Source organism: Lepisosteus oculatus, chromosome 8, assembly GCF_040954835.1.
Source record: "Lepisosteus oculatus isolate fLepOcu1 chromosome 8, fLepOcu1.hap2, whole genome shotgun sequence".
NCBI lineage: Eukaryota > Metazoa > Chordata > Actinopteri > Semionotiformes > Lepisosteidae > Lepisosteus > Lepisosteus oculatus.
In genome coordinates this window covers 8,488,621-8,505,147 of record NC_090703.1, presented here as the reverse complement: position 1 = coordinate 8,505,147, position 16,527 = coordinate 8,488,621, and the positions used below count along the sequence as shown (strand labels likewise).

The following is a 16,527-nucleotide window of genomic DNA, read 5'->3' as shown; positions in this document are numbered from 1 at the left end:
CTTTGTTACAAAGAGGACAACCATAGAAAGTGGTGGCAGACTGTAAATTTATTACAGAAACTGTACATCTAATAAATAGTATATGTTTAAAATACTTACAAATTTATATTTAACTGGCTTAGCATAAATAGCTGTGCAAATATCACTTAAGATTACAGTTTGTTTCCCTGTAAGTCCAACTTATTGCTTTCCAAAGAGTTTCCAAGCACGGTACATCTTTCGGAGTTTCAGTAGGTTTGGTTTTGGAGGCTCCTGTAAATAAAATTAGACATGAATTTAAGATATGAAAATGCTCTAAATTCTCAAGTTCTGGAGAAATTTTGGTAGGGGATTTAATTTTATTTCATTACAAGCTTTTATTGAAGGAGTATATTAATAAAGTACAGAATGATAATGTGGCAACCAACCTGTACTGTAAATTAGTTTCACGTTAATAATTACACCCTTTGCTTAGTCACAGTGCCCACTACCCTTAGGTTATTTGTAGAAAGTATCTTGCTCCACCTATGATACTTAATAGTTTAAGAGTTAGATTTATCCTGTGATAAAGTGTAAATGTGATACCCTTACTCTAAAGCCTGCCTGAAATTTTACTTCTGTACAGAAAATAAACTGTAATAAACTCACTTGTACAGAAATTTGAATTTTGAATTTTATCAGCTAAATACCTAATTCTTGGATTTCGGCATGTAAGGTAAAAATCACACTTGGTGAGACTGAGCGTCATAAAGATTCAGTTCATTTTGGGTCACACAGTTCAACAGAATGAATTCACTTTGTGCTTGAACAATTTGAACTGAAATATAGAACTAAATAAAAAGAAACATTGTAATTAATCACTGGGACCAAAGCCCTTTCCGAGTGACTTTACGAATGGGAGCAAATGCCGAGATTCCCAAAACCTAGTGTTGTGCGTTGGGTCCTGCTGGCGCACATACATACCCGGATCTCTGTGTCCAGGTGGTCCAGGTCAGCCAGAGGCAACATGGAGGGCCTGCCATGCGCACACTGAAAGGGCAGCTGGCAGGTGGAGAGAGATTCCACTAAGCTGCAGCATTCCTCCTTACTCAGGCTGTCGTTGAATTTGATGGCTCCTGTCAATTTAACATAAGTAACGTCAGCTCGCCAGAAACCTCAGACAGGTTAGTCTTGGGCAACACTTTGGAAGGGCGTGTGGATAAATTCAATCCGCTGCTCTGAGAGAGCTTCCGAGACTTCTCTCCAGCCTGCCATCATGAGTTTCTGTAAGCGCTCTACAAGCGCACGCGTGTTCTGTGTACAGTTCCTAGTTTCAATCCCAGCTTCGTGACTCACCGTGGCAAGCCTGAGAAGCAAGAACTTTCAACACTGTCAGGGGCAGTGTTCCTCTCACTCGGCCTGTGGAGCGCACCAGCTATGACAAAAATACACAACTGTGAAATTAGAAATACTGTAGTGGTCAAACAAATGTATTATATAATGTAGTATCGCCACCTAGTGTTTAATTACGGAAATACAGACAGAATTTATACAGCTAAGCTACAATTATGATATACTAAAGGACAGTGTTTTCAAAAGTTGTTCTCTGAACACTTTTTTTAGTCACAATAATAATCATCAATGTAACAAACAGCATAAAACTTACCTCTATCTGTTCCCTTATATATTCCTGAAAGAAACAGGAATAATTACATGAAAAACAGACTGTATATTGACCATTAAATCCTGATTTAAATTAAAAAGTCTTTCACAATTTAGCCATCTTAGACTAAGTTATTTCAAGGTGACAGAATGAAGCAGCCTCAAATCAGATTTTTTAATAAAAAGGGACATGTCCGGAATAAAGCCTGATCAGCTACTCAAATAAACTCAGTAAAAATAAAAGATCAATAATTAATCACTGTAATGGATATTTAAATTCATGTTGAACATTATGAAATTGACCTAATGAGAAATGAACATATAGGTATAGGTGTGCAAGAGCATTAGAAAATCGGGTAAGGTTCCTGGCACCTCAGTTCTGTCTTCGTCAGGCTACTGGGGCTCCTTCCTCACCTCCACAATGGCTCTGGTGACAGTCTGCCTCCCCCGGCGCAGCTCGTTGGCCTCTCTCTCTAAAAAGCACACCGGCACTTTCCCCACCAGAATCCTGGGGGCCCCCGTTTCCACAAAAGTCACCTCCAGTCCAAGGTCTCTCAGGAAAGGCTGACAGGATCTGGAGAATCCCAAGGTTTCCGAAGTGAGCAAGGTCTGCCTTTGCAACATCACATGATGTGCAACCTCATGTTTTGCCACACACGAGTTTTATAAAAGTCGCTTGAATGCCCTGATCTTTTTTGACACATGGTTTAAATATTCTATTGAGACTGAAAACAGTTATGAGTTTTGTGGCTGTAAAGTTCTGTACGCAATTTTGTCTTTTTCCTCTCGAACTGGCAATGAAGTAACTGTAGTGTCTTCTCCTGCCCAGAAGTGGTTCCTGGGTGGTTAGAGGTGCGGTCCAGGGCCGCTGGAGCCCTGTGCCCGGTACTGACCGCAGCAGCCGGAGCTCCTCCTCGGTGACGTCAATCTCCAGGGGTGGACACACTCTGGAGGAGCACAGCCGTCTCTGGCCCGGGGCCTCGGGGTGAACTTCGTAGGAATCTGCAATTTTGCAAATGTTTGCACTGAATGCACTGTACTCCCTCATGAGAAGTTACTTCAGTGAATTTGCAAGACATTTTTGCAGTTTAGCATGGTTTGATCATAGTAATGCCAAGCACATAGCGTGTCATGCTGCTGTGCCCTGTGATGGACTGGCGTCCCATCAAGGGTGTATCCTGCCTTAGGCCCAACACTTCCTGGGATAGGCTCCGCGCCAGCATGGCCCTGAAATGGTTGAGCAGTTCATGAAAGTGCTGCAATGATGTCATGCTGTCCTATACCTCTCTATGTTACTCTGCGAGATTACTACGATTTCAGTATGACCTAATCTGTGTTAACCTTGCTAAATCCACAGTGAACTTTTATAAGAATTGAAACAACCACAGTTCTCTTAGGAAAATCCAATAACATACTGCAATTCTCCCGACAATCCAAGCACAGAGCTGACAATTTCAGCCGTGAAGGGTCCCAATCCAGCAGGTTTATCACATGCTTTCAAGTATCAGCAGTTAAGACCGTGGAAATGGGACAAGTTAACAGAAACGATTCTGTAATCAGTGAATCAGAGTGAAGATCAGACCATGGATTTCAAGGTCCAAAACTGTGCATCCCTGACATGATACAAAATAAATCTGCTGCAGTGCAAACAGAGCAACTGTGTCAGTGAAAGGACATTACCTGTAACAAGGTTCTCCAGACGGATCCTCTCGTGAGCTGCGTGCTGGTCCACCAAAACAAGCAGATTACCCTCTACTGAAGAACGCACACGCAAAGTTAGTTTCTGGAGACCAGGGTCCTGCTTTCACACACATACGTACTCTGTATCTTTACTTAACATACAGTATTATACCACAACCATGTTGAAATTTCACAAAGTCTAGCTTGTAAGTTTGTAAAAGCTTATTTGAATTACAGTGAATCAGAATTCACACCAGAATTAAATTAAACTAAAGGTATTCCTAGACTCAGTAGCAATAATGTTATTATGTATTTGTAGCCCATCCCTCCCATAAACAAGCAATTTATATTTGTGTTGGCTTTTCATGGGTTCAATCTCTATTATTACTTACTATTTCCAAATCCATGAAATGAAAGTTCATAGAGGCAACAGACTTCATACAAATGTTTGGGGCACTTCTAGAGTTCAAAGAGAGTCCTATATGGTTTATATAAAAAAAGTAATCACTTTGTGTGTTTATCAGGACTTCCTATGTTTGTGGGAACATTTACTCAGTTCTTGGCTAGAGAAACGTGCTGCTGCACCGCTCTCAAGATACGTACACACTTCTCACCTGAACGCAAAGAATACAGAACAGCTCACCTGCAGAGTCTGTGCTTCCTCCATCCCCTTTGTCTTTTGTGTTGATAAGGCAAGCCAGGAACTTCTTATCCACTTGCTGGACAATCTGCAGAAAAGGTACGTAATCAGAAACACAAATTCCTGTTCAGTCTTCCTGGTCACTACATGATCGGGCTTACTTGTTAGGCTGTTAATGTATGATACATTAACCCCTGAGAGTTGGATCTCATTTGCTATTTATTTTTGTCTTATATATTACCAGCAACATTGAACAGAGCCGCACTGTGTCTGGATAGTAATACATCAACTCATTCTAGGTGTCAATATGAGGAAGATATGCTTGCCTTCATAGAGTGGATCATTTCCTTTGTGAAGCGGTAGGGGTAGAGAATGCTGTGGATCTTCACAGCCAGCCCTTCAGCCTGCCCACAGCTCACATCCAGGCCAACCTTCCAGACAATTATCAGAGAGCCATTACATTAAGAAACTGTACCACTGGGCACTGAGATCCTCTCAAACTACCAGATTAGTGTTTTTAACCTTTGTCACACCATTGGTAGCAGCCATGCTGTAGGTAAACCAAATATCAGACTATGTCTATCTATAAAGCTCAGAAGACCAGTAGAGATGTAAAATCAATAAAATACATGCCCAATTGAATGATTTTAGAAAACACATATATTTTATTCCAGAAGCTAATAATTAATTACTTATTGTCTAATTTACCTCTGGTTTCCGAACAAAGACCGGGTTCTCCCACTCGGAAAACAGAGACCAGACTGACTCGGCAGCGCTGGGATCATCTGGAATCAAAAATGATTAACGTGAAGGAGCACAGGTACCAAGGACCACCTTGAGCTGCAGGGAGCAAGTGCAGTAACGTCAGGTCATTTTCAGCCTGGGCTAGTGTACTGTATGTGACTCCTCACCTGTGCCGTCTCGCCCTGAGCTAACTCTCTCTCCCTTGGGCCGAGGCAGGAAAGGCAGAACGGCCTCTGTCTGAAAGGGGTAACACCTGTACTCAAACCCTACAGGGAAAACACACTCAATACAGACTGCCAGGTACACACATCATCATCCTAATACTTTATACCCTTTACTAATGTGCCACCTTTTCAAATGCATTTTATTCATATTTAACCTGTTTATACTTCCTAAACGAACTTGAACAGTTATTTTACTTTCTATTCACAATGTTACAGGCCATAAAAAGGCAAAACACAGCCCGACACGTTCTATTTGAAACAAGTTTGTGTTTTTAAATGAGGAAAACCCTACCTCTTGGTTACTTTGCAACTGTGGCCACTTACCTTTGCTGGAGACCACGTTCACTGCCATGGTTGTGATGTCTGTGGTACAGAGTGCCTGGGGTGCTTCAGCTGGAGGAGCCTCATACTTGCTGAGTCCTGTCACTGGGTTTATGTAGACCATCTTCCCCACGCACTCATCGAAATGCTCCACCCAGTCAGAAGAACCTGCTGCCAAACCTGGACTTTCATTCTCCTGCATCCGTCCTGGAGATGTGTCTGCCGCAAAGCGATAGGCGTCTCTCGAGACTTCTTTCCCTGGGCTGTCCACAGCCTCACAGGAAGGCTGGTTTTCGCTGTGGCCTGTAACGGCTTTGTCTGGGCGGCCACCTTCACAAAGGGTATCTCCATTGATAGTGACAGAAGAACACGATTCTTTGGAAGTTACTAGAGTGACTTTCTTTAATGGGTTTAATTCAACAGTTGTATCACCTGGACAACTCAGAGTCTCTTTGCATTTTCTGACCTCAGTTGTCTCCGTATTTGGGTTGATGTCATCAGGGGAAGGAATGTGAAAGTGGGAAGGCTGCTTGACTTCACTGCCGCTCTTCTGTGACTCTGTGTCTAGTCCGAAGTCACTGATACGACTGGTGTCTGCGCCTTCCATCAGTTGCTCCTGTAACACCTTGCCCTTGTCCTCCTTCTGCTGGTTTCTTAACCGTGAGAGCTTGGTAGCAAGTGTTCGTTTGCTGTGTGCTAAAACTGGTTTCATTTTAGTAAACTCCAAAAGACTAATAGGACTATCATTAAGCTGCATAAGTGAAATTCTATGAGTGCCATTTGCTCCACAGCCATCAGTACTGCAAGGAAATAGTTTTTCAACATTGGCAGTCCCACAGATCTTCATACGAGATGTGATGGCATCTGGTGAATTTTGATTGTTGTTTGCATCTTGAGCCCGGAAATCTTTTTCTATGGGGTGCTGCTTTCCATAGATCCTTCTGAACCTGTCTAAAGATCCAGTGTCTGCTGGTAAGGACAGCTTTGGCCGTGCTGTCATGTTGGAGATTTCTGAAGCACTGCCAATGCTGAACTCAGGCCCCTCACAGCTGCTTTCACTAGTGTCTGTAGACTCCGGCAAAGATATCTTTCTCTTTGGTGCTTCTGAAGAGTTTACCTTAACTGTAAAAGTAGCAATCGTATGTTCGTGGTAAATGTCAGGTTGTTGCAAAGACTTGCAAGGCTCATTTGCTGTGGTTTGAGATGCCTCCTTTCCTAAAAATGAATATTTGTGTTGTGTACTGTTGCACTGCTTCTCTCTGAGGATGTCCTGGTCACTGCTTGGGCCTTGTCGACAGAATCTTCTCAGCCCCTCTTGGACTTCACTCTCATTTTCATTTGCACGCAGTTTAGGTATCACGTGCCTTATGAACCCTGTTGAACCCAGCTGAAACTGCACTGATCTAGAATCATTTGCTCTTTCTGTTTTATGTCCCAGGCTACTTCTGTCAAATGGTGTTTCTTCTTGGAATTTGGGAGGCATTTCAGGGGGCACATCCCTGGAAATGACACTTTCTGTGTTTTTCTCAGGTTCTTTGCGATTGTCTATCAAGTTAAGGCAGTGATTCTCAGGTTCCTTTGCTGTTTTTGTATTTACACTGAGTTTTGCTCTTTTGCTATTGGAGCACAGAGAGACAGAAAGCCCCAGCTGTGCTACACCACTGCACTCTTCCTTCAAGTCCCTGTCAGAAACGTCCGTCAAAGATTCATCATCTCTTCTGGCTTCTGTCGGTGTGTTAGGTGTCACTGATGCAGAGCCAAGCATTTCAGTGATTTTGATTTCTTTGCTTTCTGAACTTGAGGAGGTGACTTTGTGTGAGTCAGGGGAAGCAAGTGTTTTTTCACTTTCTGGGGGGCATGTGGATTCGGGGTTCCTAATTTCTGTTTCACCTTGACCTGCTGTGTCATCTTCATCTCCTGCCTGCCAGACACTTCCTGTCAGATTGAAATCCACTGCCAATGCTCTGTGCACATCTTTAGACTGCAGAGTCTTCCCCTCACCTGGGTCCCTAGTACAGCTTGAAGCGGGTTTAAGACTGCCAGCGCCAGGCCCTCCTTCAGTACTGTCGGCCCAGGCCGATGGGTCATTGAAGGTGTTCTCATGGACAAATTCACTCATGTCCTCAGGAGACACCTCAGCCACCAAGTTCTCCTTCACCAGGAACTTTTTGACTCCTTCTTCCACGCAGAGCAACACACCATCCCAGTCCCGAAACTCAATGAGTGTTTTTGCAGGCTCCATGCACACATCGTACTCTGAATAATGGCACTTAATATTAATGACATAAACCCCATGGAGCTCTGAACCACCCCTCTGCTTTGGACTGTGCACAGCGATGGACACAACGGGGATGCTGTTCTGCCTGCTGGCAACTCTCACCTTCTTTAGTAAGAAATTTAGGAGTTTATGAATCCGCGTTCTCAAGACTAGTCTGCTGTTTACGTAGAGAAACTGCATGCTGTTGTTGTAGTGACCCTCACGCCCTATGTGGCCACTCATTTCAAACTGGTTGTGGCAATGACTGATCTCCCCAAGCTTCTGAGCTCTGCCCAGTCCGTGAATCTGGGTGAACCTATAGTACGTGGCCCGCGACTTGGAGAGCTGGAGCACCGTGCATCCGGTGGAGTCATTTCTCAGAGAGAAGGAGACGGAGGGGTGCATGAGGGAGACTGCTTCGATCCTCTGCCTGATCCGCTCGCATTCCAGAACCGGGTCGAGCCTTTTCCTCCTCACGGGCAGATTGTGGAAGACGTCGCAGGCCACCACCGTCGTGCCGGCTGCGGGCCGGGTGGTTGCTGCCTCGGACACATCTAAGCCCCTCCCGTTCTTGAACACTTTCACGAAGGTCTTCACGGACTCTGGGGTCCTTGACGAGACCTCCAGCAGGGTGGCTAAGCCGGCTATGCTTGCCAGTGCCTCCCCTCGGAATCCGTAAAACCGCAGGGCTTCCAGATCATCCAGAGAGCCGCACTTGCTGGTGAAGTACCTGTTGCCCACCTGCTCCAGGTCTTGCCTGTCCATCCCAGAGCCATTGTCCAGAACCTGCACTTTTCCCGCCTCAATGTCCACTCTCACAGCCACGCAGCTGGCCCCAGCGTCGATGCTGTTGAGCAGGAGCTCCTCCACACACTGCGTCAGTGAGAAAATGGCTATCCCAGAGCGAAGCTTCGCCTGCACGTCCTCGGACAAACGTCTAATCATAGTTCTGACGCTATCGGAAACCTAAACCGCCTCTTTGCTGTAAAAATTATCTCAGCAAGCGCTCCTAGGCCCGTCAGACATTTCTGCACATTTAAGAGGAATTCGGAGCTCCGTCCTAATGGGACTTTTCTGCAAATAAATACTTCCAACACATTTTACTTAACTCCCGGTCTAATAAATTTTACATTCTACATCAAGGGTGCCGTTTCATAACAGTTTCTACTGTCGCCATCTACTATAATTTGAGATTCCCGGCTGCCGCCGGGAACAATCGCAGACTGACAGCTTCAACCCTCTTATCATGTTGGGAACTATTCTTTTAACAATGACGGTTTAAAAAAAAAGTTAAAAAATAACATTCTGACGAGTTTGATAAACAAAACTACGCACTACGGTGCTGGACAAAACGCACGCTAAAACCTATTATCCAACCATTCAAAACTACTACTCTACTTTTGAAAGAGGGGGAAGAAAAACGGTGCTATAATTATCTTAGGGGAAACGACATTCAGCCGTGACATCGACAAGACCGTATTTCAACTTTGTTCTTCTTCATATTTAAAAAAATAATTTACACTGACTTTTTTCTAGCTGAATGTCCTTCCAAAGTGTCCGTTTCCATGGCTTCCGGTTACTATGGTGATGCGCGAATTAAAAGCAGCATTCGTGGACAGTGAAATGCAGGCCATCTCTAATTTCACTCTAATTTCTAACATTCACAGAGCAAGAGCAATCCTAATCCATCCTGCGTGGTATTGTTTGTATGTCTTCACATCCGCATCCGGGCCCGAGCGTTTGTGTTCAGCTCTTTGCTGCCCCTACCGCAAGAAATACAAATTTCGAGTCTCAGGGTTTTTTTTTAATTATCGGTATCCATTTCTTATGTACGGTTTACCTTACCAAAATAAAATTCATAATATAACATATTTGAACAGTTTTTGACGTTTCGGACATAAACGTATTGAGAAATATCTCGAAAGACTCAATTTTGTAATGATGCATATTTTATTGACCAATTGTTGAGTTGATGATTACATCTCAAAAATAAACATAGGGCTAGCGTATTTTTTACAAAGTACCGTCATTAAGCTGCCCTCTCAGTAACTATATTAACAAAATTAAACAGTACACAAATGGTTCTTCAAAATAAATAGGGATTTAATAAACACACAGAGGGAACGTAGAATGTTCAAAACATCCTCAAGCACTTATGTACAAGATTCAGATTTGGAGACGGTATGCGTATTTAGCAGTTTAAGCCTTCACTGATGTTATCTGCAGTACATTTACAAAAAAGCATTCCAACACAGTGACATCTTGAAACCAAATGACCAAACATCTTGATTCTAGGAAGATGTTTATGCCTTTTTTTTAAATAATAATAAAAAAGAAAACAGAAAAACACATCACATTTGGGAGGTTAGGGCCGGACGATCCTGAAATCCTTGTGATCCAGACTCTCCACTTTCTTCTCGTTGGAGAACTCCGCCTTGGCGATCTGGGACTTGGGGCTGCCTTTCTTCCTCAGCCACTCCTGCATCTCTCGCACCCTGCTGCCGGGTCCCTGGAGCTGGCCTCTCACTGTCCCTTCCCTGGTGTTCTGCACCCAGCCTGTCAAGCCCAGCCTCTTGCCCTCAGCCTGGGGGAAGGGCAGCCACACAGAAATACAGCACACTCCTGCTACCGGACCGGCTGATCTGAGATTGTGCGCGCACGGAGACCCAGGGCTGTCGAACCCAGCTCCAGGTTCCATACCTAATTCTCAGCGACTGATTACTTCATTAACTGGGAAAGAGAGTGGTTCTATCCTGTACACATTCTGTACTTTGACTTGGGTACTGTTAATTTCTCAGCTCGGCACAAACACTACACAATGCCCACATGTGCCACAAAATATTTAAATGATAGTCATCGAGAAGCAACAGCAAAACACAACATATATGTATAGCATGCATACAAAGAGATTGCAATCTCACATGCACATTTATAGCAGACGGCTGTTCTGTGGTTGCTATGGCAACTCACTAAGAGTGCCCAATAGGAAGTATATACTGTACTGCCACATAGGGAAGCACAACTGAATGATAGCTGTCCACGCATTTTCAATGTCTTCATCCAAGACAGGGCTGGAGAACAGCCAATGAGGTCAAGACCAGATACATCCTAGACAAGCTGCCAGTCCTGAGCAGGAGGTATGTGTATACACACAAACTCGGAGGATGATTTCCATACTCCAAAAAATCTGGACAGGATAGATAAATCTGTACTGTGGGGGGAAACAGGAGTCCCAGGGTGAAAACCCAGCAATGGGCAGAACATGCAAACCGGGCACAGGCATACTGGGCAGGAAGCAAGCCGAGGGCTCAGGAAGTGTGGGGCAGCACTGTTAACTGCATTGCCACCGTCACACCCATCCTTAAAGGGCTTTACATTCCCAGGACAATCATGCCTGTGCTGCCTCAAGCCTCATTTTCATTTTCCTGTGTTGGGTGGGCGAATGAAATCCGAGTTTCCGATCGCCGAATTTAACTAGATGTTCTATAATTGAGAAGCTGGTATTAGTCATAAATAAACACACACAAATAAAGGAAAGGGCTCTACCTGAGTGTACTTTCGGAAAAAAACACCCTGCACTCTGCCATAGATTTCATAATCCACTGAAATCAGATCTTCTTTACCGGACATGGCAGAGACCTAGACAAAATAATGTAAAAACACAGCGTCAGGAACAGTAGAAGTACATTTTAAATATTTCAGCGTGGACTGAAGTCTTTCCAGATCAACTTTTATTTTGCATTTTGCGTTCGAAATAAAAAAAAAACAAACTTGTTTTTTCAAAACTAAAAGGATGTTTGAATTCTATATCGCTCTTAAATATCAGGGGGCAGAGCTCATTAGGGGCATTATATCCGAAGCTTCGTCTTCATCCCAGATCAACTAAACGCTAGCATATTCATCATATGTCTCAATCTATTATCCAACATAATTAAACATTAGATATAGCCTCATGATTTGCCCGAGCTATCCCTGCACATTGGAGACGAAACATCATATACTCACATTACGATAAATAGCAACCACGAAAGACAAATCACGCACACACATTAAAATATCACTAACCAGTATTAAAAACACCCATACGACAAATGTGTGTATGTATAGCGCATCTCTTTCAAAACGAAGGGCTTAATCCAGACCGGTACATCCGGGGCATCTCACAACTTCCGGATGACTTTCCACGTGGTTTGTCTGCGCCCAATCACAAACAGAGCCCCTTGACAACTGAATGTTACGATGCCAAGGAACCCCGTGGCGTCTCCCGGTTTCCAGGCAACGCATGCCAACAAACCCTATTGTTAAACTCTTACCGGAGAATACCCTCTGATGACCGACCTGCGAGGACAAAGGGCTCGCCTACTGTGACGCTGGGGGTGATGTTGTGAAGGGCATCACTTTAGCTCGGGGAAAAACTCGTCACTCTCTGTGCCTTTGCAGGCTTGGTGACTGTATTTCAAGGGGAGACTGTAAAGTTTCATAAAACCATACGAGGGGGGATTTTCTCCTACTTTTTTTTTGTAAAAAGCGCTGTTTAAAGTCGGCTTTCTATAACAGTTTTAACTGCAGGTTTAAGATACCAGTGAACAAACCCAAAAAGTTAAGGAGAGAAAGAAAACCCTGCCACGCAAGTGTTTATTCATGCTTTTCAAAGGACGCCAGATCGTGACAAACTCCCCAGAGCTCTGACGAAGGATTAGAGCAGAAATCTGTCGACAAAACCAAAGAAAGTTTTTTGGTGAGTAAATTATGATGAACTAGCACGTTTTTTTGGACTGTCGTGTAAGTAAATATATAATGTGTCATATACAGTGACTTCTGAATTATTTATAAGGTTTTGCCCAGAAATATATGTTGTTTTTTCCTCTTCCACGTCTGCAGCCGAAGAAATGTTGAATGAACGACCAGTGTCACGTCTCACTCGGGGATGCTGGGAAATAAATACAAACGAATTTCATTGGCCACGGGGGTGATTTATGATCAAAACTGAATATAGATTTCCAGTTGAAAATAACGGGCATAATGCTTGCGTTGCATCCAGCCTGCGTTTTAAGCTTAAAACTCAGTGTGCAACATTTAGTCGTTTTATAGTCTTTAGGAGAATCTGCAAACAGGATAATTACATTGTAACACAAATGGTTCTTCTGCCAGAAGGACAGCTACCTCATTTTTATAGTTTCTTAAAAGTATGATGCATGTATTGTTGTTTGAGGTGAAGAAAATGTTTAATATGTAATATAATTTTTTTTTGTGTATGTGGTTTTTTCAAGAATAGGCCTTTTCCTGTATTCACTGTAGGTATACATTAATATCATTACATTTCACTCCCAATCAGACACTTGGAAGAAAATAACCTGCCTGTCTCCTCTGCAAATGGTACCACATCTTAGACCTCGAGCTCCCCCTTCCTCGGTAAAAAGATGCAAACCGATAAACTTCCACCCCTGAGGCCCGGTGGACGGAACCCAGCTCTGCACCCGTCCAAGTTACAGCTGCTGCAGAGCAACTTCCAGCAGAAACTTGGGGAGGAGAAGGAGAAGAAGCTGATCGCTCTGTACCGGCAGCAACAGCAGGCCGTGCTGCAGAAAGCCAGGATTGGTTCCCAGCACGACCAGCAGTCTGCATTGCAAACCATGGCGAACAACAGGGGTGGAACTGGCCTGCACAGGGAACATAGATCTGCTGGGAATCTGCCCAGAAATGGCCATCTCCATCACGTTGCCCCTGGAAAGAAGACAGCTGGGGTGGATAGGTCCTGCCCACTGAAGCCTGTGTACCACAGGAAAGCCTTCAGTCTCAATCACATCTTCAGTCCAGGTGATGTTGAGGCTGTGAAGCCTATAGGAGCACCGAGGAATATCCCAGTGGCTCCTTCTCTGCCTGCAGATCACCCAGAAGGGAGTCATTTGCAAGTGGACAGGAGACACCCTAGAGCACGAATCCCCAGGGATAAGACATCCCCTCTAGATGTGGCCCACTCCCCAGATGAAAACTCCTCCAGGGTGAATTTAAGTGGTCTCCACTGGCTGCAAGGGGAACAACGAAGACTAGCAGAGGTAGAGGCCAACCTGGCGGAAGAGATAAGGAGGAAGGAGCTCCTGCTCAGGGCAAAACTGAAAAGGACCGAGGAAGAGCTGAGGAGGATTCAGATAGAGATGGAAGATTCTGACGAAGAGGAGGAGTGGGAGGAGAGAGGAAAAATGGCCCAGCAAAGGAGAGCTCAGGAGAGACAGCACGATGGTGCTCCAAAAGGGCACCTGGGCAGTGCCAGTGGCAGGGGTGTGCCTGCAGAGCCCTATAGTTCCTCAAGACACTCAGTTCAGGACAAGCAACCGGTCGATGCAAGAAGAAAAACTCAAGTCCTGCCTCTTATTGAAAATAACACAGAGCTTCACACTCAATCTCTGCTCAATCACTCAAGTTCTGCTCCATCACACTTCAAGAAACATGAAAAGGCCTCTAACGCCGGCCAGTCACAGGATGTGCCCTACAGATATGAAACACACGTCAGGAATCGAGGGAAGCATGCCGAACCAATTCCTCTGGACAGCCGCATTCCACAAGCAAGCTATGAAATGAGCAATGGAAATTGTGCTGAAGAAAGGCTGCCTCAGGGGAGCGGAGACTTATCACCAAGACGTTTTCCACTCTCTGTCGAAGAAGCACCCCAGGCGGAGCAGAGACCGACGTACAATCAGGAAGGGAACTCGCAGCTGTTGCCCTGCACGCTCTGCAACAGGACATTTGCAGCAGAAAGATTGGAGAAACACCGTAGAGTCTGTGAGAAAATGCAGAATTCCCGCCGGAAGGTGTTTGACTCTTCCAAGCACAGAGCCAAGGGAACCGACCTGGAGCAATACATCAACTTAAAGAAGAAAAGTACAACGCCAGAGGTAGGAAGTGACTTTAGAATTCCTTCCCACAAATAAAACGAATGTGTGAATATGATTGTTACCCAATCCAGAACATAAAGCAGCCCTTAAAGATCCTCCGAGTGTGGCAAAGGGGTTCCAGGAATCAGAGGTTTTCCCCAGGCAGTCTAGTAGTGTGTAAAACCTTACACAGTGGGTCTGTTCACCAGCAGGTTTGGCTTTTAAATCATAGTAACAAATAGCACCATTTTGGCAAACAGTTGCTTATGCATAAATTTGGGTTCCTTACAAGAAGGGATTTATTGAAAAAGTGTCCCCCAACCAGAAAAGGCTGAAAACCCCTGACATAAGAACTCAAGGAAAACCTAGGAAATGAGAGGAGGCCATTGGGCCTCTCTAGCTCATATGATAATCAATAACTAATCGATCCAAGGATCTCAACCAGTTTCTTGAAGGGAACCAGTTTCTTTATTGGTGTCCACAACAGGTTTTGTGGTTGGGTGGCTTGTTCCATACTCTCACAAACTGTTGGGTAAAGAGGTGCCTTCCTTCTCCGTTTGACTTGCACTTGTGTCCTCTGGTTCACCGTTTGCTCTGAAGAGTTCTGCTGGGCCCATTCTGTCAATGCCCATGAGGAATTTAACTTGCATCAGGACCCCCTGTAGTCTTCTCTGTTCCCAACTAAAAAGGTTCAGGTCCTTCAGCCCGTCATGCAAAACCCTGCACTAGTCTACGCTAAACACCACCGGCCCGAGGTTTGTCCAGTCTTGAATTTCACCTAGATGTTTTTTAATTTAATTTTTTGCTATTAAGAGTGATTGCTGATGCTCCTAATTTGGTATCATCTGCAAACTTGAGTTTACCTACTATACCAGTATCTAGTTGATGGCTATAAATGAGGAAGAACGGCACAGAACCTTGTGGTACTCCTTTAATTAGATCATCCCAGTTTGAGGACTCACCCCTTATCGGTATTATTTTCTATTAACCAATTCTCAGTCCACTTGCTTTTCCCTGAATGCCGACTGCTGGCATTTTGAGAATGAAACCTTCATGAGCAACGTATTTAAAAGCTTTCTAAATATCAAAAGGCACCATTATCGTATACCTTGTGTTTCCATTACAGCTGTTGCTCTAACATGTTGGTTAGGCAAGACCTACCTTTCCTAAATCCATGTTGACGGTTCTGTAGGATATTTCCCACAAAGGTTCCAAATTGGATCCAAAATTACATGGTTCAGTTTTCTTAGCCTCCTTATTGACGTACACTCCATGAAAAATTTCCCCAGTCCCTGGGTACGAGTCCTGTCTTGAGTGACTGCTGGAAGAGGCCTCAACAGCTTCTGACGTCTCAGAGCTGTTGGGACTTTATTTGATCACCACCACCACTGCCGCCTCCAAAGAAAACAAGGTTGTAAATGAGCTTTTTTACCGAAAAAAATCTGTAAGGAAAAAAAAGTTTCCAGTGATTTCTAATTCAATTTAAAAAATGCAAAACAAATGGTTTGAAACTATTTTGGGATGAGTTCCCATTGTGCCAGCTTCTATATTAGTTGCTGCCAGCCTGACGGGCCTGGCCCACAGGCATGCGCGTACTGCGGACACGTGGCTCATTCCGGGCGTCTCCCCATCGCTCTCCCGCTTTGCTCCCCTCCCAGCCGAAGAGGAGCACCTGGCGGCAGAAGCACGAGGACTTCGTCCGGAACGTCAGGCAGGCCAGCGAGGTGCAGGAGGACCTGCCCCCGCCCCCCCCCACTGGCGACAACCCCGACTACGTGCCCTGCCCCCACTGCGGCCGGCGCTTCGCCCCCCGCCCCGCGGAGAGGCACATCCCCCTGTGTCAGAACCTCAGGAGCCGCCCCCCTCCTCCTCCTCCCCGGCGGAGGCCGCGATGAAGAGCCGGGACCCGCTGGGGAGACCAGCCTGCTCCCAGACCTTTACACCACAGTTACTTAAGCTACAAAAAGCAAAAAACAAAAACTGCCTTTCTATTAAAGTATTGCCTTTGAGCTGGCATTTTGATAATCCTGATATTTTAAATGAAAATAAGTTTACTTTCTACACTGATGTATAGACAAAAATGTGCAATGGCCTGAAATCATGAAAATGTAAATGAACAATCATTAACAATGCTCCTTACAAGACAGACCTTGACATAGTGAATGTATC

General features: G+C 44.6%; 3 protein-coding genes across 7 annotated transcripts; 1 reads left to right on the top strand and 2 right to left on the bottom strand.

The window, feature by feature from the left end:
* Nucleotides 1-30: 30 nt before the first annotated feature.
* mlh3 (mutL homolog 3 (E. coli)) lies at nt 31-9,226 on the bottom strand. 4 transcript variants are annotated; one of them, XM_069193162.1, is made up of 12 exons: nt 5,233-9,225; nt 4,852-4,950; nt 4,649-4,725; nt 4,267-4,371; nt 3,944-4,028; nt 3,301-3,375; nt 2,514-2,622; nt 2,035-2,194; nt 1,625-1,648; nt 1,315-1,393; nt 943-1,094; nt 31-252 (listed from the first exon to the last, which is right to left on the bottom strand). In XM_069193162.1, exons 1-12 carry the CDS (start codon nt 8,429-8,431, stop codon nt 181-183), a joined length of 4,236 nt encoding a protein of 1,411 aa, XP_069049263.1. In that variant the 5' UTR covers nt 8,432-9,225; the 3' UTR covers nt 31-180. The 4 variants fall into 4 exon arrangements, with proteins under 4 accessions (XP_069049263.1, XP_069049264.1, XP_069049265.1 ...); XM_069193163.1 differs by lacking the exon at nt 4,852-4,950 and having other exon boundaries at nt 5,233-9,224; XM_069193164.1 differs by lacking the exons at nt 31-252; nt 943-1,094 and having other exon boundaries at nt 1,333-1,393; nt 1,993-2,194; nt 5,233-9,226.
* Nucleotides 9,227-9,417: 191 nt separating this feature from the next.
* On the bottom strand, nt 9,418-11,654 carry acyp1 (acylphosphatase 1, erythrocyte (common) type). 2 transcript variants are annotated; one of them, XM_015350417.2, is made up of 3 exons: nt 11,552-11,654; nt 11,033-11,125; nt 9,418-10,070 (listed from the first exon to the last, which is right to left on the bottom strand). In XM_015350417.2, the coding sequence occupies exons 2-3, from the start codon at nt 11,114-11,116 to the stop codon at nt 9,852-9,854; spliced, it is 303 nt and encodes a 100-aa protein (XP_015205903.1). In that variant the 5' UTR covers nt 11,117-11,125; nt 11,552-11,654; the 3' UTR covers nt 9,418-9,851. The 2 variants fall into 2 exon arrangements, with proteins under 2 accessions (XP_015205903.1, XP_006632405.2); XM_006632342.3 differs by having other exon boundaries at nt 11,492-11,599.
* Nucleotides 11,655-11,747: 93 nt separating this feature from the next.
* On the top strand, nt 11,748-16,372 carry LOC102685326 (zinc finger, C2HC-type containing 1C). Its single transcript, XM_015350416.2, has 3 exons — nt 11,748-12,224; nt 12,822-14,379; nt 16,017-16,372. Exons 2-3 carry the CDS (start codon nt 12,907-12,909, stop codon nt 16,251-16,253), a joined length of 1,710 nt encoding a protein of 569 aa, XP_015205902.2. The 5' UTR covers nt 11,748-12,224; nt 12,822-12,906; the 3' UTR covers nt 16,254-16,372.
* The last annotated feature ends 155 nt before the right edge of the window (nt 16,373-16,527 follow it).